The sequence below is a fragment of the Boleophthalmus pectinirostris genome, unplaced genomic scaffold, assembly GCF_026225935.1.
Source record: "Boleophthalmus pectinirostris isolate CB_2022bp ecotype Guang Dong unplaced genomic scaffold, ASM2622593v1 HiC_scaffold_15, whole genome shotgun sequence".
Classification (NCBI taxonomy): Eukaryota; Metazoa; Chordata; class Actinopteri; order Gobiiformes; family Gobiidae; genus Boleophthalmus; species Boleophthalmus pectinirostris.
The window spans coordinates 8,311,840-8,335,497 of NW_026571070.1; the positions used below are offsets into that span (position 1 = coordinate 8,311,840).

Consider the following 23,658-nt stretch of genomic DNA (forward strand, 5'->3'; position numbering starts at 1 on the left):
ACCTAACAGCCAATAGAAAATGAGGGAGCCTCGTTTTCTATTGGCTGATGTTTATCTGGCCTCACTACGTCCACAGTTGATAGATTTTCATTCTTTTTTTTTTTGGTCATCATAATTACAAAGCTGCTGCGTCTCTGTAATGGTATTTTAATCTTTCACTGACAGTTTGAAACTAAAAAAAAATCCTCCATACAACCTTTAATATGCAAGTAAAGGTGGAAAAAGTACTGAAAAATTAAGTTAGTGTCTTTACTTTGCTTAATTCCTACTCAAGTAAAAGAAACCATCAAAAAATCTACTTGAGTAAAAGTAAAACTTCATTTAAATGTAATTTGAGTAAAAGTTACTTAGTTAGTTTCATTTATTTGATATAAAAAAAAAAAAGTAGAGTCAGCTTTTTTGTCATCTCAGATTGTCATTACAAAGAGCCTGTTTACATGAGAACGCTTTCGGGTAAAAACGACAAAATATTTTATCTGAAGTGCCTTTTGTTTAGACGGTGACGGTGTTTTGGGGCTTAAAAACGCAAAAATCTGAAATCACCCTCCAGAGTGGAAAAGCTGAATACACGTCGCTGTAGTGTTTCTGTCTACACTGCCCAAGACACAAAACTCTGGTCAGATCTGCTCACGTCGCGTACGAGTTTACATCACATACATCAACACAAATCAAATTCTACACACTTTTGCATCACCGTGTGCACACAGATTTGCTCCAGAAAACGCTTGTCTAAACACGGAATAAAAAGTGAAATCTTCTGTTCAGGCTGTCGTCATATAAACGCAGCCAAACATGATCCAAACTTTTTGCACAGATCTCGTCAGAGGGGCACTGTTGGGCAAGTTACTTTAAAACTGTAATGTGTTATTTATGACTTGTTATTGTCATTTCAGAGTAATTTGTTACATTACAATATTACTGCAGTAAGGCATTTTAAAGGCATGACTATTTCATTACCTTTAAATGACTCTCACCAAAATAACTGCGAAGATGCTGAACTTTTGCGCCGTATATGGACTAAACCAGGACTGAACCAGAACTGAACGAGGTCTAAACCAGGACTAAACCAGGTCAAAACCAGGTCTAAACCAGGTCTAAACCAGGTAACTAGGTCTAAACCAGGACTAAACCAGGTCTAAACCAGGTCTAAACCAGGACTAAACCAGAACTGAACTAGGTCTAAACCAGGACTAAACCAGGTCTAAACCAGGACTAAACCAGGTCTAAACCAGGACTAAACCAGAACTGAACTAGGTCTAAACCAGGACTAAACCAGGTCTAAACCAGGACTAAACCAGAACTGAACTAGGTCTAAACCAGGACTAAACCAGGTCTAAACCAGGTCTAAACCAGGACTAAACCAGAACTGAATGAGGTCTAAACCAGGACTAAACCAGAACTGAACTAGGTCTAAACCAGGACTAAACCAGGTCTAAACCAGGACTAAACCAGAACTGAACTAGGTCTAAACTAGGACTAAACCAGGTCTAAACCAGGACTAAACCAGAACTGAACGAGGTCTAAACCAGGACTAAACCAGGTCTAAACCAGGACTAAACCAGGACTAAACCAGGTCTAAACCAGGACTAAACCAGACTAAACAGAACTAAACAGGTCTAAACCAGGACTAAACCAGGACTAAACCAGGTCTAAACCAGGACTAAACCAGGTCTAACCAGGACTAAACTAAACCAGGACTAAACCAAACCAGGACTAAACCAGAACTAAACTAAACTAGACAAACCAGGTCTAAACTAAACAGAAGGTCTAAACTAAAACCTAAACCAGGACTACTAAACCAGGTCTAAACTAAACCAGAACTGTCTAAACCAGGTCTAAACTAAACCAGGTCTAACCAGACTAAACCAGAACTGAAAGGTCTAAACTAGAAAACCAGGTCTAAACCAGGACTAAACCAGAACTAGGTCTAAACCAGGACTAAACCAGCTAACTACTAAACTAGGACTAAACTCTAAACCAGGACTAAACCAAACCAGGTCTAAACCAGGTAAACCAGGACTAAACAGGAACTTAAGGTCTAAACCAGGACTAAACCAGAACAGGTCTAAACCAGAACTCTAAACCAGGAACTAGTCTAAACCAGGACTAACCAGGTCTAAACCAGGACTAAACCAGAACTGAACTAGGTCTAAACCAGGACTAAACCAGGTCTAAACCAGGACTAAACCAGAACTGAACGAGGTCTAAACCAGAACTAAACCAAAGCTGAACCGGGACTGAACCAGAGCCTAAACCAAGACTAAACCATGTCAAAAACCAAGACTAAACCAGGACCAAACTAGAACTTGGAATCTAGACCGCCCCTGAGAGGACCCCCGAGTGAGATCTGGCGTCAGCTGCGTTTAGCTCCGTGGAGCGTGGAATTCTACATCAGTCCTTTTGCTCGCGATCACGGTCTACGCGGGCGCACCTCCGGCGTTTCACCGCTGCTGATATCCCGGTGATTTTAGCAAATTTGTATGAAGAAAAACAAAAAACCCACCACTTCAATCCAGGTTTAAAAAAAGCATTGTAACGAGCGATACTGACATTTGTACCGAGTAAAATATTACCACTTTTTCCCCTGTTATGCCACATTACTGCGTTACAGCAAAAAGCAACGCATTACAGTAATTCAGTACTTTTATAACGCGTTACTCCAAACACTGCAGAAGGGCGACCCAACGAGCAAGCACGGAATTATCTCTAAGAAGAATAAACGTTTACATGATCGAGGGATAAATGAATTTGGCTTTAAAATCAGATTAAACCACCCACTTACTTCAGAATTAAATTTAATTCCAAATAATCATTAAGAATTAAGTGTTTATATGGCCTGGAATTCATTTTTAATTGGAATTAAAGCTCTCATGTAAACGTGGAAAGTGTTTTTTAGCATGTGCATTGTGTCATTTATAGGTTTTTTTCTTTGTTATTATAATATTTTGTGACGTGTGAGCAAATGCATCCAAATAATTTCTCTTGCGGATCAATAAAGTTTGTCTAAATCTAAGTCACCATGGTAACTGCAGAAGATTCATTTACAGAAATACATGTAGACAACCCCCAGTGTGACGTGAGAATCTGAAAACCTCCAGTAACATTTTTTTTTTTTTTCTTCTTTTTAAAACTATCGCTGTAAATCTCCTCGTTTCTCTCTTTATTCTTCAGGCTCTGTTGACTCCGGGCTTCGGCAGGTGCTTCCATTTCCCCTTCACTCTCTCGCTCTTCTGTGTTGACAAAGACTTCAAATAAAACGAGGTTTACGTGACACTTTTACCACCTGCGTACAAGGTAAGATCACGCCTCCACTGTTACCTGTGAGGGGGCGGGGCTTAGCGGCTCTTAACACCAAATACGCACTTCCTCTTCTTCATTTCACTCCAGAACGCTCGTAGATGGAGAAAGACAGTTTCGATGGGACTAATGGGTTGTGGATACGGTAAAGTTGTGCCAGAGGGGTCTGCGGTGGGCTACGTGAGCGTGGTGCAGTCTTTGGTGGCTTTTTCTCGAGCGCGTGAAGATAAAGATGAAACGGGGAAGAAATTGGAAAAGCAGAAAAGATTTTGGTTTGGAGGTAACGCCAAGAATCGCCAGGAAAAGGAGCGTCGGCCTTCAAAAAACACGAGAGACACAGGACACAGGGTCAAGACTAAAACGTATAAAGACAAGTTTGATCCAAGAGTCACTGCCAGGTTTGTGCTTTTTATTTGTTTACAAAATGACAGTGCTTCAAAGATCCTGTAATTTTACTACTTTCTTAAATTTTGTATTGACAGACACTGCAAAGAAACAAAATCTAAGCTAAGATGATTTGAATTAAAAATGTTTTATCAGGATTTGAGTTTAATATAAGGCTACAGCGCTACTGTTAAAGGTGCGTTGTGTAACTTTTCTGGCGGATGGTCCGTGACGTTTTTTTTTTTTTCTTAATGTAGATGTTATTGCTTTGTCTGGAATATTTCACAGTGCGGCATTAAATCTTCCTATAATCATGGAGGACCAAACCAGAACCAAGTTATAGGTCAGATCTGTGGAGAGGTGATCAAAGTCAGAATGCCTTTTTTTTTTTTTTTTTTTTTTAGGTATTTCTGAGCTGTAACTGGATGTAATTTAGAGCTGTTTAATGTCATACTGTGGAACATTCCAGGCAGAGCAATGATATATCCATAGAAATAAGCAGGTGATGGACCCACAAGCAAAAAATGACTGTATTTTTCAGACTATAAGGAGCACTGGATTATAAGGTGCATTAAGCGAGTCAAACGGACGACACTTGAGACTGATCCTTAGCCCAGGCGTCCACGATCCATTGGCAGATCGTGGCGTAATTCGCCCAGCGTTGCCTCCCTGTCTTGGTGAATGTGTGTTATGAATGTGAATGTGGGTGGATCATTTAAGTTAGTTTTTCTTATTTTCTACGAGGATGACTCAAATATACATTGTGTAATAATGTGTTTAATTCAGCATTTGTTTACGTTTTACAGAAACGAAGCTTAAAACTACATGGCTCATTTGCATAAACTATAAGCGCTGAAAAAACAGCTCACTCTTTGTGTGCTGATGCGGTCAGCTTCTGTCGGACTAAAGGACACAACTAGGTGGAAAACGTATGCCCTTTCTGCTATAAGGCGCCGGCGGCAGTGTGAGTTGAGTCAACAAAGAACTTTCCATCAAGTGTTGCGGCTTCATAGTTTACCAAAGTCGTACTAAAACATTCTGACAGATTTTTGAGCTCCGTGTACCACATAAAATCAGTTCAATGTCAGTAAGCACCACCAGAAAATTAAAGGATTTTAAGTGCGCCTTATAGTCTGAAAAATAGGGTGCATAGTGCTCCTTTAACACACACACACGAAAAAACTTTACTCCAAACCACATGTTTTCATTGACAGATAAAAAAAAAACAAGCATCTTTGACCATTGGAAATGACAAAATCTCAATCAACAGACCCAGTGTTTTTAATGATTTTTTTATGTTATCAGTGTCAAATATAAGTCAAAAAAAAACACTGTAAAAGGAATTTGTTGTCAATATAAATTTTAAAGGTTGTATAGAGGATTTTTTTAAGGGAAGTGACATGCAGTGACGGTCCTTTTTCAAATGTTGTGCATGAGTGACACCACCTTCAGTAGAACTCCTCCCGCCTCTTTACTCTAGAAATCACGCTTGTTTACATCCAGTGCATGTTCAGAATTACTGTTGAAGTGACCTGTTCAGAAATAATTTATCGACCAGCGCATCAGTTTTTAGACCGTTCATCTGCTTCATTCGTCCAATCGCTGGAAGAAATCTCCAAGAATCACCTCAGTTTGTCTTGGCTCCTTTTCCCCTTCTCTTCTTTCAGCGACCTCAAAAATTGACTTTCTTTTACGGCGAACCGGTCGTTGATTCTCGTCCGCCATCGCAACAAACTTTGTGCGAATTGCGAGGAAGCTACAGTTTGAAAAATTCTCTAAAAACTGCTGCATAAACTACATAATCCCCGCGCACCGACGAGTCAGTTACACTAGAAACGTAGGGAGTTTGATTGACAACCTAACAGCCAATAGGAAATGAGGTAGCCTTGTTTTCTATTGGCTGATGTTTATCTGGCCTCACTACGTCCACAGTTGATAGATTTTCATTCTTTTTTTTTTTTTGGTCATCATAATTACGAGGCTGCTGCGTCTCTGTACTGGTATTTTAAACTTTCATTGACAATTTGAAATAAAAAAAAAATCCTCCATACAACCTTTAATAAGGCATTTTCTAACCTTTGATCTCTCCGTCAGGTACGATATCAAGGCTCTGATTGGCCGCGGCCGCTTCAGTCGTGTGGTGCGCGTGGAGCACAGAGCGACCCGCCGGCCCTTCGCCATAAAAATGATGGAGGTGGAATTTCCCGAGGGCCGCGAAGTGTGCGTGACCGAGCTGACCGTGCTAAAGCGGGTCAGCCATCCAAACATCGTCCGTATGGTGGAGGTTTTCCAATTCCCCCACAGAGTTTACACGGTGCTGGAGCTCGCGACCGGCGGCGAACTCCTGGACCGAGTCGTGAGCAGGGGCCATTTTACGGAACGCGACGCCACCAGAGCGATCAAAATGGTGCTCGCCGCTGTTAGCTACCTCCACAGTATCGGCATAACGCATCGAGATCTGAAACCAGAGAACTTGCTGTACTACCATCCAGGATCGAACTCCAGATTGCTCGTAACGGACTTCGGCTTGGCTTCGTTTAGCGACAAAACCAGCGAGCATTTAGGTAGCAGCGACAGTTCCAGCGTGGGTACTTCCTGGTCTTGGCGGAGTACGTGTGGAACGCCCGAGTACAAGGCTCCTGAAGTCGTGCAAAGGAAACCCCATTGCAGCGCGGTGGATCTGTGGGCGATGGGCGTCATAGCGTTCATCGTTCTGAGCGGGTCCATGCCGTTTGAAGACGAGAGTCGAACCGGACTCTACCGCGCCATAATACGAGGGAAATACAGCTACAGCGGAGATGTAAGTATCATTATTATTGTTTAAAGGGCTCATGTTACGCTATTTTCTGATGTTTCTCTGTGTTATAATGATGCTTCTTCATTAAAAACAGACTTTGAGTAGTGTTTTGTTTCATTGGGATCAGCCCTATGTTTCTTTATTTATAAGATTTTATCAAAATTAAACTCTAAGTCAAGTAATTTTTATTTTTATACCACATTTAAAGGGATGATTTAGAGTCTTTTCAACCTAGGATCCTTTGCACCATGACCTCTACATTACATCTGTAGTCAACTGCTGCAGGAGAATAATAGGTTGAGTGTATTTGATGACCACACTGCGAGAAATGGGGATAAAATCTGATGCAAAATGATGATAAAAGACGTGTGGGAACATAGGGACTATTTTTGGAAAGAAAATAAACAAAAACCTTAGAAATGAGGGAACATAGACACGCCCCAGTTTGATTCACACATGTTTAATACATAAACTCTGTGTATTTAGGCTGAGGGATGTCACTTTTTTGCCACTTTGTGATGTCACGAATGTTGTAGAAGTTTTCAGCTTCTCCAAGAAAGGATTGAATTAAAAGGCTGGAGAGCAACTGGATGCCTTTAGAAGGAGAGGTTTGTTTACCATCAAGTCAACGTAGTATGATTTCAGAGGTGAAAGTAGTACGATCTTTTAGTGTTCAAGCCCCTTAACTTTGCTTCCACAGGAGGAGGTTTATAAACAGGGGTGTAGTGGGCGTGGTGCGCGGGGTTATGCCGTTCACCCACTTCTCCTGACGTGATATATATATATATATATATATATATATATATATATATATATATATATATATATATATATATATATATATATATTATTTATTTATTTTTTTTTTTTATAAAACTAATATTGCTATATATAGCTACTGGCAATGGTTAAAACAAACTGCATAGGCTCATATCTGCAGGACTGTCCTATAGTGACCTGCCACATGAGGGACCAGGACTGAACCAGGACTAAACCAGGACTGAACCAGGAACCAGGACTAAAGCAAGTCTAACTGGTGCCTACTGTCTTTATAGTATCACCTCACTTGCTTTATAAACAGTGGTGTAGTAGGGATTCGTGAATGAGCCAGGAGAACTAAACTAGGACTAAACCAGGACTAAATCAGGACTGAACCAGGACTAAACCAGGTCTAAACCAGGACTAAACCAGGGCTAAACCAGAACTGAACCAGGACCGGCACAGAGCTTCGCGCCCCACGGAGCTAAACACAGCCGTCGCCCGATCGCACTTTGCGGACACCCTGCTCTGTGGATCCGGGTTCTCCCTCTGTCTCTCAAGTCCAAGATTAGTCCTGTTTTAGTCCTAATTTAGACCTGGGTTAGTCCTGGTTTAGTCCTGGTTCAGTTCTGGCTCAGTTCTGGTTTAGTCTTGGTTTAGACCTGGTTTAGTTCTCCTGGTTCAATCACAATCTTACCTCCACTTAAAAAAAAAACAAAACACTACACCACTGTTTATAAAGCAACGAAAATAAAGCAAGACTATGAAGGCCAGTAGGCACAGGTTAGACAAGAATATGCCACAATTTAAATAACAGTATGCCAATGGTGCCACAAGGGAGGATGTTTGTGTTACTATAGCTCCTGTGAGTCAATGTTAAACTGAGAGACGTACGTGGAGGATAAATTACTTAAATTCTCTTACAACTTAATACGGGAAGTGCCTCACCGTGTTTTTAAACTCCACACACCTTCACTACAATAATTTAGATGATTTTAACCCTGGAATCGCCGATCTCTACTGAACTGAAGGTGAAAGAATGAAACAAAACACAACTCCAGGTCTGTTTTTGAGGCTGTAACAACATTATAAGACGACTTAAAGCTCACAAGAGTCAGTTTTGTGTAATATCGGACCTTTAATGTGGTTTGAGCGTCACACAGACAGATGCAGGAGAAGAGTCTCTGATCCAATTGGCCTCTGCAGCTTCCATTCATACAAATGTGAGCCAATCGTTTTTTTTCTTTATTATCTGCAGACAGCGCGGGGAAAGTAGGTCGCCCACTTTCTCACCACACTCGCCCCGCTCCAGAATGTGACAGGCTTTACTAACTTGTCTAGAATGATGTGTTTTAACTACAGTAGGCCTGTAAATATAATGTACATTTGTTTATTAAAGAGAGAGTATTATGTTGACTTGATTTTTGTGAGCTTTCTACCTTGTTATAACATTGTTCTCTCGTCAAAAGCATCTCTGAAGAGGTTTTAGGCGTCATCCTTGCATGTTTGAGTAATTTAGTGATCTCTCCAGGGTCCTATTTTAGCCCTCATTACAGTTAGCATTAAAATTATGTGAAAATCTATGTCCCCCATGCTCCCACACGACAATGCAAAATATAAATACATAAGCGGGATGCACTCAGATTGTGTTGCGCTCTGAAGGGGGAGTGACTTAACACAGAGAGCCTGGTTTAGTCCTGGTTCAGTCCTGGTTTAGTCCTGGTTTAGTCCTGGTTTTTTCTTGGTTCAGTCCTGGTTTAGTCCTGGTTTAGTCCTGGTTTAGTCCTGGTTTAGTCCTGGTTTAGTCCTGGTTTAGTCTTGGTTCATTCCTGGTTTAGTCCCGGTTTAGTCCCAGTTCAGTCCTAGTTTAGTTCTGGTTTAGTCCTGGTTTGGTCAGTCCTGGTTCAGTCCTGGTTTAGTCCCAGTTCAGTCCTAGTTTAGTTCTGGTTTAGACCTGGTTTAGCCTGGTTTAGTCCTGGTTTAGTCCTGGTTTAGTCCTGGTTTAGTCCTGGTTCAGTCCTGATTTAGTCCTGGTTTAGTCCCAGCTCAGTCCTAGTTTAGTTCTGGTTTAGACCTGGTTTAGTCCTGGTTTGGTTTAGTCCTGGTTTAGGTTTGGTCCTGTTCATTTTAGTCCTGGTTCAGTCCTGGTTTAGTCCTGGTTTAGTCCTGGTTTAGTCCTGGTTCAGTCCTCGGTTCAGTCCTGGTTTAGTTCCTGGTTTAGTCCTGGTTCAGTCCTGGTTTAGTCCTGTTTAGGTCCTGGTTTCCTGGTTTAGTCCTGGTTTAGTCCTGGTTTAAGTCCTCAGTTCAGTCCTGGTTCAGTTAGTCCTAGGTTTAGTCCTGATTCAGTTCCTGGTTTAGTCCTGGTTTAGTCCTCAGTCCTACTGGTTTAGTCCTGTTTTCCTGGTTCTAGTCCTGGTTTAGTCTGGTTTAGTCCTGGTTTAGTCCTGTTTTAGTCCTGGTTCAGTCCGTATACGGAGCAAAAGTACATATTGTCAAACTGCATTTTAGTAGAAGCACATTCTTGGGTTTCTTATTTCTTTGTAAATCCAGTTTATCCTATACACCCGCGCGTATGTTTGTTCACCACTGTTCCTCTCCGTCACACAAGCCCGTAACAGCTCTTCATTTTCCCCGCGCTGAATTTTCCATCTTGTTCTTTTCACGCCGATTACGCATAAATCAGGATTACTCTTCGGGCTTAAACTCCAGTTGTATTCTCCAAAAACGCTGATATTTGAGGCTGGCAACACGCGTCTCTCGCTGTGAAGACCCCATTATCACAGAGCGGAGACCACCGGCTGAACAATACCCCCCGCACCCCCCCGTAATCCCCCCCGAGTGTGTGCGTGCCCAGGATTACAGGGCCCTGGCTCCGGTGCGGCTCGTATGCGTCTCAGTCTGACTACACTGAATTACCGGACCTTATGTCGTCCCAGGAGAGAGAGACGCAGCTGCTGATGAAGAGACAAAACATGTACAAACACAAAGTGAATAACAGCAGGTTTAGAGTAAAGACGCACACTGTAAATATTCTAGTGTCGTGACGGACTTGTTGCTCATCACTTTGTGGAAACCGTCTGACCTCGCAGCATTAGGATTCGTTCGCTCGACGGTAGGCGGGTGCTTTTTTTTATTTAATCGGTCGCTGCTATTTGGTCGTGACCTGGTTTAGTCCTAGTTTAGACCTGGTTAAGTTCTAGTTTAGACCTAATGTAGAACAAAATTAGATCTGGTGTAGACCTGGTTTAGATCTGGTTTAGACTTAGTTTAGACCTGGTTTAGACCTGGTTTAGATCTAGTTAAGATATGATTTAGATGTGATTTTAGTCTTGGTTTAGACCTGGTTAGACCTGTTTAGACCTGATTTAGACCTGGTTTAGACCTGATTTAGACCTGGTTAGACCTGATTTAGACCTGGTTTAGACCTATTTAGACCTGGTTTAGACCTGATTTAGACCTGGTTTAGACCTTTAGACCTGGTTTAGACCTGATTTAGACCTGGTTTAGACCTGAATTTAGACCTGGTTTAGACCTGATTTAGACCTGGTTTAGACCTAATTTAGACCTGGTTTAGACCTGATTTAGACCTGGTTTAGACCTAATTTAGACCTGGTTTAGACCTGTTTTAGACCTGGTTTAGACCTGATTTAGACCTGGTTTAGACCTGTTTTAGACCTGGTTTTAGACCTGATTTAGACCTGGTTTAGACCCAATTTAGACCTGGTTTAGACCTGATTTAGACCTGGTTTAGACCTGTTTAGACCTTTTAGACCTGGTTTAGACCTGATTTAGACCTGGTTTAGACCTAATTTAGACCTGGTTTAGACCTGATTTAGACCTGGTTTAGACCTGATTTAGACCTGGTTTAGACCTGATTTAGACCTGGTTTTAGACCTAATTTAGACCTGGTTTAGACCTGGTTTAGACCTGAGACCTTTAGACCTGGTTAGACCTAATGACCTTTTTAGACCTGGTTTAGACCTTTTAGACCTGGTTTAGACCTAATTTAGACCTGGTTTAGACCTACCTTTTAGACCTGATTTAGACCTGGTTTAGACCTGATTTAGACCTGGTTTAGACCTAATTTAGACCTGGTTTAGACCTGATTTAGACCTGGTTTAGACCTGATTTAGAGACCTGGTTTACCTGATTTAGACCTGGTTTAGACCTGGTTTAGACCTATTTAGACCTGGTTTAGACCTTGTTTAGACCTAATTTAGACCTGGTTTAGACCGGGTTATACCTAATTTAGACCTTATGTCGTCCCAGGAGAGAGAGGCGCAGCTGCTGATGAAGAGACAAAACATGTACAAACACTAAGTGAATAACAGCAGGTTTAGAGTAAAGACGCACACTGTAAATATTCTAGTGTCGTGACGGACTTGTTGCTCATCACTTTGTGGAAACCGTCTGACCTCGCAGCATTAGGATTCGTTCGCTCGACGGTAGGCGGGTGCTTTTTTTTATTTAATCAGTCGCTGCTATTTGGTCGTGACCTGGTTTAGTCCTGGTTTAGACCTGGTTAAGTTCTAGTTTAGACCTAATGTAGAACAAAATTAGATCTGGTGTAGACCTGGTTTAGATCTGGTTTAGACCTAGTTAAGACCTGGTTTAGACCTGATTTAGACCAGGTTTAGACTGGTTTAGACTGGTTTAGACCTGATTTAGACCTGATTTAGCCCTAGTTTAGACCTAATTTAGACCAAGTTTAGATCTGGTTTAGACTTAGTTTAGACCTGGTTTAGATCTAGTTAAGATATGATTTAGACGTGATTTAGTCTTGGTTTAGACCTGGTTTAGACCTGATTTAGACCTGGTTTAGACCTGGTTTAGACCTGATTTAGACCTGGTTTAGACCTAATTTAGACCTGGTTTAGACCTGATTTAGACCTGGTTTAGACCTGATTTAGACCTGGTTTAGACCTGATTTAGACCTGGTTTAGACCTGACCTTTTTAGACCTGGTTTAGAATTTAGACCTGGTTTAGACCTGATTTTAGACCTGGTTTAGACCTAATTAGACCTTTAGACCTGGTTTAGACCTGATTTAGACCTGGTTTAGACCTGATTTAGACCTGGTTTAGACCTAAGACCTGGTTAGACCTTTTTAGTTAGACCTGGTTTAACCTGTTTAGACCTGATTAGACCTGGTTTAAACCTGATTTAGACCTGGTTTAGACCTGATAGACCTGGTTAGACCTTTTAGACCTGGTTTAGACCTGATTTAGACCTGGATTTAGACCTGATTTAGACCTGGTTTAGACCTGGTTTAGACCTGATTTAGACCTGGTTTAGACCTGATTTAGACCTGGTTTAGACCTATTTTAGACCTGGTTTAGACCTGATTTAGACCTGGTTTAGACCTGATTTAGACCTGGTTTAAAACTGATTTAGACCTGGTTTAGACCTAATTTAGACCTGGTTTAGACCTTGTTTAGACCTAATTTAGACCTGGTTTAGACCGGGTTATACCTAATTTAGACCTTATGTCGTCCCAGGAGAGAGAGGCGCAGCTGCTGATGAAGAGACAAAACATGTACAAACACTAAGTGAATAACAGCAGGTTTAGAGTAAAGACGCACACTGTAAATATTCTAGTGTCGTGAGGGACTTGCTGCTCATCACTTTGTGGAAACCGTCTGACCTCGCAGCATTAGGATTCGTTCGCTCGACGGTAGGCGGGTGCTTTTTTTATTTAATCGGTCGCTCTATTTGGTCGTCCTGGTTTAGTCCTAGTATTAGACTTGGTTCAAGTTCTAGTTTAGACCTAATGTAGAACAGAAATTAGATCCTGGTTCCGCCATCTTGAGGACCCTTCATGTGGGTTTGAGGACACTTCTCTTTTGCAGAGGATCGGACGGGCCGAGGTGGAGAGGGCCGTGTGCAAACGGACCGTCCGACCTCTGACTCGAGTCACAGGAAACGTGACGGTGCTGACGATACTTCAGTCCTTCTCTCTGCGTTCAGACACTTTAAAAACTTTAAACCACTTCACTGTCTGTTATACTCACCACACACAGTTTAGACCTGGTTTAGTCCTGGTTAAGTCCTGGTTTAGTCCTGGTTTAGTCCTGGTTTAGACCTGGTTTAGTCCTGGTTTAGTCCTGGTTTAGTCCTGGTTAGACCTAGTTTAGACCTAGGTTTAGACCTGGTTTAGAACCTGGTTTAGACCTTTTAGACCTGGTTTAGATCTAGACCTATTTAGACCTTTTAGACCTGGTTTAGACCTAGTTTAGACCTGGTTTAGATCTACTTTAAACTTGGTTTAGACCTGGTTTAGACCTGGTTTAGACCTGGTTTAGACCTGGTTTAGACCTGGTTTAGATCTAGTTTAGACCTGATTTAGACCTGGTTTAGACCTAGTTTAGACCTGGTTTAGATCTGGTTTAGACCTCCTCAGACCTGTTTTAGACCTGGTTTAGATCTACTTTAGACCTGGTTTAGACCTAGTTTAGACCTGGTTTAGACCTGGTCTAGACCTAGTTTAGACCTGGTTTAGACCTGGTTTAGACCTGGTTTAGACCTGGTCTAGACCTAGTTTAGACCTGGTTTAGTCCTGGTCTAGACCTAGTTTAGACCTGGTTTAGACCTGGTTTAGACCTGGTTTAGACCTGGTTTAGACCTGGTTTAGACCTGTTTAGACCTGGTTTAGACCTGGTCTAGACCTAGTTTAGACCTGGTTTAGACCTGGTTTAGACCTGGTTTAGACCTGGTTTAGACCTGGTCTAGACCTAGTTTAGACCTGGTCTAGACCTAGTTTAGACCTGGTTTAGACCTGGTTTAGACCTGGTCTAGACCTAGTTTAGACCTGGTCTAGACCTAGTTTAGACCTAGTTTAGACCTAGTTTAGTCCTGGTTTAGACCTGGTTTAGACCTAGACCTACTGGTTTAGACCTGGTTTTAGACCTAGTTTAGACCTGGTTTAGACCTGGTTTAGACCTGGTTTAGACCTGGTTTAGACCTGTTTAGACCTAGTTTAGACCTGGTTTAGTTTAGACCTAGTTTAGACCTGGTTTAGACCTGGTTTAGACCTGGTTTAGACCTGGTTTTAGACCTGGTTTAGACCTGGTTTAGTTTTAGACCTGGTTTAGACCTTTAGACCTGGTTTAGACCTGGTTTAGACCTGGTTTAGACCTGGTTTAGACCTGGTTTAGACCTCCTTTAGACCTAGTTTAGACCTAGTTTAGACCTAGTTTAGACCTGGTTTAGACCTGGTTTAGACCTGGTTTAGACCTAGTTTAGACCTAGACCTAGTTTAGACCTGGTTAGACCTAGTAACTACCGAACATTCCACCATACACATACACGCAGAACACCCCTCACATCACGTCACCATCAAGTATCAGTATTTCTTTTCTTCCAGAGTCATTTGTTGTGTAAATTTGTGATGAATCCAAAACACGGGTGAAGAACATTGTGAAGTGGAGACGGGATCTTGAGGTTCTCACTGGAGGATTCTGTGTTAATGAATCCTCCAGGGTCTTTCGCTCGCACGTCGGACTCATCATGGACGTGAGTCAGGTTTACTCGTCTGCCTCCAGTCAAAGATTACACACTTTATTATAATCTGCGCCGTCGCCATGGAAACCAGGCAAAACTAAAGGCATAAACACACAAACACAAACGGTTTTACTGTTTAGTCCTGGGTTAGTCTTGGTTTAGTCCTGGGTCAAGTCCTTCATTTGGTCCTAGGGTTAGTCCTAAATTAGTCTGGGGCTGGTCCTGAGTTAGTCCTGAGTTAGTCTTGGGTTAGTCCTGGGTTAGTCCTGGGTTAGTCCTGAGTTAGTCCTGGGTTAGTCCTGGGTTAGTCCTGGTTAGTCCTGGTTAGTCCTGGGTTAGTCCTGGGTTAGTCCTGAGTTAATTTTGGGTTAGTCTTGGGTTAGTCCTGGGTTAGTCCTGGTTTAGTCCTCGTTTAGTCCTGGGTTAGTCCTGGGTTAATCCTGGGTTAGTCCTGGGTTAGTCCTGGGTTAGTCCTGCGTTAGTCCTGGGTTAGTCTTGGGTTAGTCCTCTGGGTTAGTCCTTCATTTAATCCTGGGTTCGTCCTAAATTAGTCTGGGGCTGGTCCTGAGTTAGTCCTGGGTTAGTCCTGGTTTAATCCTAGGTTAGTCCGTCATTTAATCTTGCGTTAGCCCTAGGTTAGTCCTTCATTTAGTCCTGGATTAGTCCTGGGTTAGTTCTGGGTTATTCTTGGGTTAGTCCTGGGTTAGTGTTGGGTTAGTCCTGGGTTAGTCTTGCGTTAGTCCTCGGTTAGTCCTGGATTAGTCCAGGGTTAGTCCTGGGTTAGTCTTGGTTGGTGCTGAGTTAGTCTTGGGTTAGTCCTGGGTTAATCCTGGGTTAGTCCTGGTTTAGTCCTTCATTTAGTCCTGGGTTAGTCCTGGGATAGTCTTGGGTTAGTCCTGCGATATTCCAGGGTTAGTGTTGGATTTGTTCTGGATTAGTTCTGGGTTAGGTTAGTCCTGGGTTAGTCTTGGGGTAGTCCTGGGTTAATCCTGGGTTAGTCTCGGGTTAGTCCTGAGATAGTCTCGGGTTAGTTCTGCGATAGTCCAGGGTTAATCTTGGGTTTGTTCTGGGTTAGTTCTGGGTTAGTCTTGGGATAGTCCTTGGATAGTTCTGGGTTAGTCCTGGGTTAGTCCTGGTTTAGTCCTTCATTTAGTCCTAGGTCAGTCCTTCATTTAGTGTGGGTTAGTCCTGGATTAGTCCTTTATTTCATCCTGGGTGGACTAACCCATTTAGCCTTGGATTAGTCCTTTATTTAGTCCTGGGTTAGTGCTGGACTAGTCTTGGGTTAGTCTTGGGTTAGTACTGGTTAGTCCGTCATTTAGTCCTGGGTTAGTCTTGGGTTAGTCCAGGGTCAGTCCTTCATTTAATCCTGGGTTAGTGGTGGGTTACTCCTAAATTAGTCCTGGGTTAGTCCTGTGTCAGTTCTTCATTTAGTCCCACTACTGGTGATTAAATACAAGTTTAGTCCTGGTTTAATCCTGCTCTAGTCCTGCTCTAGTCCTGCTGTAGTCCCGCTCTAGTCCTGTCCTGTCTCTAGTCCTGCTAGTCCTGCTAGTCCTGCTCTAGTCCTGCTCTAGTCCTGCTCTAGTCCTGCTCTAGTCCCTCTCCTAGTCCTGTCTAGTCTAGTCCTGTCTCCTAGTCCTGCTAGTCTCTGTCTAGTCCCGTCTCTAGTCCTGCTCCTGTAGTCCTGCTGTAGTCCTGTCTAGTCCTGCTCTAGTCCTGCTGTCCGTCCCGCTCTAGTCCTGTCCTGTTCTAGTCCTGTTCTAGTCTCTAGTCCCTGCTCTAGTCCTGCTAGTCTAGTCCTCTAGTCCTGTCTCTAGTCCTGCTAGTCCTGCTCTAGTCCTGCTCTCTAGTCCTGCTGTCTAGTCCTGCTAGTCCTGCCTCTGCTAGTCCTGCTGCTAGTCCTGCTCTAGTCCTGCTGTAGTCCTGCTCTAGTCCTGCTGTAGTCCTGCTCTAGTCCTGCTCTCTAGTCCTGCTCTCTAGTCCTGCTCTCCTAGTCCTGCTAGTCCTGTTCTCTAGTCCTGCTAGTAGTCTAGTCCTGCTCTAGTCCTGCTGTAGTCCTGCTCTAGTCCTCTAGTCCTGCTGTCTCTAGTCCTGTCTCTAGTCCTGCTCTGTCCTGCTGTCCTAGTCCTGTTCTCTAGTCCTGCTCTAGTCCTGTTCTAGTCCTGCTAGTCCTGTCTCTAGTCCTGCTGTAGTCCTGCTAGTCTAGTCCTGCTCTAGTCCTGCTCTAGTCCTGTCCTCTCTAGTCCTGCTCTAGTCCTGCTCTAGTCCTGCTGTAGTCCTCTGTCCTCTAGTCCTGTCCTCTCTAGTCCTGTAGTCCTGCTCTAGTCCTGTTCCTAGTCCTGTTCTAGTCCTGTCTCTAGTCCTAGTCCTGCGCTCTAGTCCTGTCCTGCTCTAGTCCCGCTCTAGTCTCTAGTCCTGCTGCTCTGCTCTAGTCCTGTTCTAGTCCTGCTGTAGTCCTGCTCTAGTCCTGCTCTAGTCCTGTCCTGTCTAGTCCCTGCCTCTAGTCCTGTTCTGTAGTCCTGTCTAGTCCTGCTGTAGTCCTGCTCTAGTCCTGTCTCTAGTCCTCTAGTCTGTCTAGTCCTGCTAGTCCTGCTAGTCCTGTTCTGTCCTGCTAGTCCTGCTTCTAGTCCCGCTCTAGTCCTGCTAGTCCTGCTCTAGTCCTGCTGTCCTCTAGTCCTGCTGTAGTCCTGTTCTAGTCCTGCTCAGTCCTCTAGTCCTGCTGTAGTCCTGTCTAGTCCTAGTCCTCTCCTGTCTCTAGTCCTGTCCCTGCTCTAGTCTAGTCCTGCTGTTCTAGTCCTGCTGTAGTCCTAGTCCTGCTCTCTAGTCCTGTTCTAGTCTAGTCCTGTTCTAGTCCTGCTCTAGTCCTGTTCTAGTCCTGCTCTAGTCCTGTTCTAGTCCTGTTCTAGTCCTGCTGTAGTCCTGCTGTAGTCCTGTTCTAGTCCTGCTCTAGTCCTAGTCCTGTTCTAGTCCTGCTCTAGTCCTGCTCTAGTCCTGTTCTAGTCCTGTTCTAGTCCTGTTCTAGTCCTGCTGCTAGTCCTGCTCTAGTCCTGCTGTCCTAGTCCTGTCCTGTCTTCTAGTCCTGTCCTCTAGTCCTCTAGTAGTCCTGCTTCAGAACATAAAATTAAATATTATATCAGTGTTGAAATGTCTAAATCTTTTCTCTGGACTCAGTTTGTGACATAAAGTGAAGCAGGTGAACTGGATTTCTGCAAAAATCAGAGAAAAAAAAGAAAAAAAAAGAGAGAAAAATCCAACGCACCTAAATATACTCTCCACCTCAGGGTCTGAGACTGTGACACTGAAATGTGACACCGGAGAGACGGATGACAGGAGGAGAGAGAGAAAGGAGAGGAGGAGAGGAGGAGAAGATGGAGCGAGGGAAAAGGGAGAGAGAGAGGCAGGATGGCGTGATGGAGAGAAAACACAGGATAGAGAAGTGTGGAAAGACATTGAGAAAGGAGAAGGAGGGAGGAAAAGAGGGAGATGGGGAGAGAAAGAAACAGAGGAGAGGAAGAGGGTGGTGAAAAGAGGGGGAAAGATGAGAGATGGAGGAAAAGGAGAGAGAAAGAGAGAGAGAAAGGAAAGGTGTGGTAGAAAAACAGAAGAACAGAGAAAGAGAAGAGAGAGAGAGAGAGAGTTGGAGGGATGGGGTGGGAAAAGAGAGAGAATAGAGGGAATGAGAGAGAGGACAGAGAGATGGGGGGAGAAAGAGACAGATATGACAGAGAGAGAGAGAAAAAGAAGAGAGAGAGGAGAGAGATATGACAGAGAGATGAAGGGAGAGAGAGAGAGGAAAGAGAGAGGGAGAGAGAGAGATGACACACAGAGAGGAAAGCGAGCGAGAAGCAAATAAAGAGAGAGAGAGGACAGAGGGAGGGGAAGAGAGAGAGATGACAGAGAGAAAGAGGACAGAGAGAGAGAGAGAGAGAGAGAGACGTAAGAGAGGGGGAGAGGACAAAGAGAGAGAGGAATGAGAGCGAGAAAGAGGACAGAGAGAGGGGAGAGAGAGATGACAGAGCGAGAGGAAAGAGAGAGCGGGAAGCAAAAAAAGAAAGAGGGGTGGGATGAGAGAGAGAGAGAGGAAAGAGAGTGAGAGAGGGAAACAGAGAGAGAGAGAGGACAAAGAGAGGGAAAGAGGGGGAGAGAGAGATGACACAGAGAAAGAGGAAAGAACGGAGAGAGAAAGAGAGAGATGACAGAGGGGGAGGAAAAAGCAAGAGAGAGGAAAGAGAGCGAAAGGAGAGAGAGAACAGAGAGAGGATAGAAATGAGAGAGAGAGGACGGACAGTGAAAGAGGACAGAGAGAGAGAGAGAGAGAGACAGAATACAAATTGGAGAGAGGAGAGAGTTTAGCCTTGAGGTAGATCTCGTCCTTATCTCTCCATCTTGTGTGTGTCGCTGTGACGTGTGTGTGTGTGTGTGTGTGTGTGTGTGTGTGTGTGTGTGTGACGTGTGTGTGTGTGTGTCCACGGAGACAAAAAAAAGAAATAAAAAAGAGAGAGAGAGAGAGAAAGAAAGAGACTGGAGTGAAGGAGGGGACAAATATGGCCCCTGAGATCATTTCTACTTACCTAAGAGACTATTTCTAATTTCTATTAATAATGGCCCCCTGATAAAATGCAAAAGACAATTTAAACTACAATTCCATAATGCATTGCTGCCTCCAGCGCCAGTTCAGCCCCTCACCCGCTGCCTGTTGGAATTAAATATAATGAAATATAATGCATATTTTTAAAGAGAGACGGGAGGGATAAGACTGAACAATTTATCTTAAACATGTTGATATAGCAAATAATTAGGGATGTAACAATATCCAAATCTCTCAGTACGATATTTTCACGATATAAATCTCACGATACGATATTTATTGTGATATTTTGTGGAGGTGAAAAAATATGCTACTTTTTTTTTTTTTCTCTTAAAATGATTTTACGGAAGCCCTGAGAGGCAAGAGAGAGAAAAAAAAGAGGCAGGTCATTTGGGCTCTATTTTCAAATTTTTATTTTGAATTTTTTCACCAACTCAAAAAAAAAAAAAAAAAAATCAATTATTTTTTTTTTTTTTTTTTTTTTTTTTCTTGAAAAAAAAAAAAAAAAAAAAAAAAAAAACGCTTTTCTTTTTTTCTTCTTCTTCTTCTTCTTCTTCTTCTTTAAGCCACATCAACGGTGGGAAAAAAAAAAAAAAAAAAAACACAAGAGAAAAAAATAATTGTAGAACTTTTTTTGTGGATTATTTTGTTTTGTTTTTTCAGAAAAAAAAATTAGAATTTATTTATTTATTTGTTTTTGAGTTGGTGAAAAAAAACAGAAGAGAAAAAAAAATTGTAGAACTTTTTTTTGTGTAAAAATTTGTTTGTTTGTTTGTTTTTTTTTTTTTGAGTTGGTGAAAAAAAAAAAAAAAAAAACACTTTGAAAATAGAGCCCAAATGACCTGCCTCTTTTTTCTCTCTCTCTTGCCTCTCAGGGCTTCCATATGATTTAATCCAAAGAACTAAGACTTAAAAGTGCTTAGAACTGTTTCTTTCTAATTCTTTCTTTCTATTTCTTCTTGTAGTCCGCTCTGAAAAGGAGCAAAGGATCATGGTCTATGTAGTTCCCTCTGTCTTTTTATCACTGCACCGTAACTCTTAATTTAAGATAAGAAATTTTGACGATATGATATCACGATATTTCGGTTTTATTCCTACAAATAATCCATAATCACAAAAATAAAAATACAATAGAAAGTTCTTCATATGAAAAGAAAAAAGTTTTTTTTTTTGGGGATTTTTTAGATGCAGCAATTTGCTTCACAATTTCCTTTTTGCAGAGTCATTTAACCCAGTTTGGCCTTGGTCTAAGTTTTAGTTTTAATTTTGCTTAACTTATCGTGTTAAAAAAATTTAAATATTACACTGATAACATTCACAATACAAATGTTTCTGCCTTTTGACTTTGCACGACTCTTTATTTTTAACACACGATACAAAAGCAGATACAGGAACTGACAAATAAGAGTCAAAGGTCGAGTTTGAGCTCAATATTTTTCACGAGGAGGATTTTTTTTTTGCCTTTGTATTCAGTGTTGGGAAGGTGACTTTTAAAATGTATTCCCCTACAGATTACAGATTACATTCCCCAAAATGTACTTTGTAACGTAATCTGTTAAATTACTTAAAGTGAGTAATGTAATCTGAATACTTTGGATTACTTGATTTGCTGTAGAGAAGAAAAGACGAGGAATAAACATCAGATGTTTTTGTCTGATGAAGAAAATAAAAAGCCCAGACTTTACTGAACCAAATTAAAAATATTTATTGATAGAAGAGGAGAGGAGACACGTCCACATAGCATGGTCCTGTTAAATCCTGGTTTAGACCTGATTTAGTCCTGATTTAGTCCTGTTTAGACCTGGTTTAGTCCTGGTTTAGTCCTGGTTTAGTCCTGGTTTAGACCTGGTTTAGTCCTGGTTTAGTCCTGGTTTAGACCTGGTTTAGTCCTGGTTTAGACCTGGTTTAGTCCTGGTTTAGACCTGGTTTAGTCCTGGTTTAGTCCTGGTTTAGACCTGGTTTAGACCTGGTTTAGACCTGGTTTAGGACCTGGTTTAGTCCTGGTTTTAGTCCTGGTTTAGACCTGGTTTAGACCTGATTTAGTCCTGGTTTAGACCTTTTAGACCTTTTAGTCCTGGTTTAGTCCTGGTTTAGTCCTGGTTTAGACCTGGTTTAGACCTGGTTTAGACCTGGTTTAGTCCTGGTTTAGTCCTGGTTTAGACCTGGTTTAGTCCTGGTTTAGTCCTGGTTTAGACCTGGTTTAGTCCTGGTTTAGTTCTGGTTTAGACCTGGTTTAGTCCTGGTTTAGTCCTGGTTTAGTCCTGGTTTAGTTCTGATTTAGTCTTGGTTTAGTTCTGGTTTAGTCCTGGTTTAGACCTGGTATAGACTTGATTTTGTCCTGGTTTAGTTCTGGTTTAGACTTGGTTTAGACCTGGTTTAGACCTGGTTTAGACCTGGTTTAGTCTTGGTTTAGTTCTGGTTTAGACCTGCTTTAGACCTGGTACATGTACTGTTTTTAGGACAGATGAGCTCTTTTTTTTTTTTTTTTTTTTTTTAAACTAAAACCTGATTCTTTTTCTTTTTTTTAAATTTTTTTTTTATCATTGATGAACTTCTTATATTTTACTGCACTAAAGATCTGCCACTTCTACACACATTTTTACGCAATTTAGGAATCTCCCACCGCTCCTCCGAACATTTGAAAGCAGCCAAAGCCAATCCGCCTCACCCCCATTCACAGCCTGCCCCCTAGTGACCGGCGCGGGAACAGCTCATCCATCACGCTTATTACTTTATCCTCCTCTCCGCGTTTGTTGAATTGAAATTTAAATCGCCGCTTCACCGTTCGGACTCATTATCTCGTCGCTAATTTAAACCTGGCTCGAGTCGACCACCGAGAACGGCTGCCAGATCCAAAACAAAAGCCAGACTTAAACGACTCCCGGATCTGTTATTTTCAAATTAGTTCAATCCGGCCTCGTGTTGCAAGCTCGATTTGTCGCAATTACGGACAAAAGGAGGTGGTGTCGAGCTCCGGGTTCCTCGCTCTAACGAGATGCAGCTCAATAAACGGAGCTCGGTAGGATCCTGCGTCGGCTGATGTATGTGGGGGGGGGGTGTTTCTCTCTGAATCTAATAAACTCTGTTCTGTTGACGTGAAAAATGTAGAGAATAAAAGAGGAGAAAGTGCCTCAGGTGAGTCCTCGCCGGCAGACATGTTGGTCAGGTGTGTGAAAGGATTTTCAGGAGTGAAAAAATGTACTGGAGTAATTCATAATAAAGTTACTTTCACGAAAATAAGAGTGTAACAGAACAGGTAAAGAGGAAACTAAACCAGGTCTAACTTTGAACCAGGACTAAAACAGGTGAAAGGACTGAAACCAGGTCTAAACCAGGACTCTAAAGGTAAAGCTCTAAACCTGGATTAAACCAAACTAAACCCGGTCTAAACCCGGATCTAAACCAGGTCTGAACCAGGAACTAAACCAGAACTGAACCGAGGACTGAACCAGGTCCAGACCAGGTCTAAACCAGGACTAAAAACCAGGACTAAAAATAACTGTGCGAAGATGCCGAATATATGGATTGAACCAGGACTAAACCTGGTCTAAAACCTGGTCTGTTTTAGTCTGGGTTAATCCTGGTTTAGACCTGTTTTAGACCAGGTTTAGACCGAGTCCAATATCGCAAAAGTTCGGTCTTCGCAAGTCCTAGGATTAAACCAGGATTAAACCAGAACTGAACCAGGACCAGGAACCAGGACCAAATCAGGACTAAACCCGGTCTAATCTCGGTCTAAAGTAGCTCTAAACCTGGATTAAACCATTTCTAAACCCGGTCTAAACCTCTAAACCAGCTCTGAACCAGGTCTGAACCAGGACTAAACCAGAACTCAACCAAAGGACTGAACCAGGTCTAAACCAGGTAAAAACCAGGTCTAAACCAGGACTAAACCAGGAAACCAGGTCTAAAACCAGTCTAAACCAATTAAACCAGGTCTAAACCAGGATGCTAAAGATGGAGAACTTATGCGCCTTATATGGACTGAAAGGACCAGGACTAAACCAGGTCTAAAAACCAGGTCAAACAGGACTAAACCAGAACTGAGCCGGAGCTGAACCAGGACTAAACTAGGTCTAAACCCAGACTAAACCAGGACTAAACCAGGACTAAAAATCAGGACTAAAAATAATGAAGATTGCGAGAGTGGGAAGATGGAGAACTTTTGCACCATATATGGACTGAACCAGGACTGAACCAGGACTGAACCAGGACTAATCTTGAACTAGGACTTGTGATCCAGGACGGCCCTCGAGCCTGTGGATCGCGTCAGAAGGACACAACGATGATGCACTGAGCAACCGGAATTATTTTTAAGAAGAATAAATGTT

General features: G+C 42.4%; 1 protein-coding gene across 1 annotated transcript in view; it reads left to right on the forward strand.

Annotated features, from left to right (window-relative positions):
• Positions 1 to 3,426: 3,426 nt before the first annotated feature.
• Positions 3,427 to 23,658, forward strand: part of LOC110156595 (serine/threonine-protein kinase H1-like) — a 59,375-nt gene continuing 39,143 nt past the window's right edge. Inside the window, exons 1-2 of the mRNA XM_055151244.1 lie at positions 3,427 to 3,695; positions 5,776 to 6,481. Coding sequence (XP_055007219.1) covers positions 3,427 to 3,695; positions 5,776 to 6,481 — 975 coding nt within the window. The remainder of the gene's footprint in view (positions 3,696 to 5,775; positions 6,482 to 23,658) is intronic.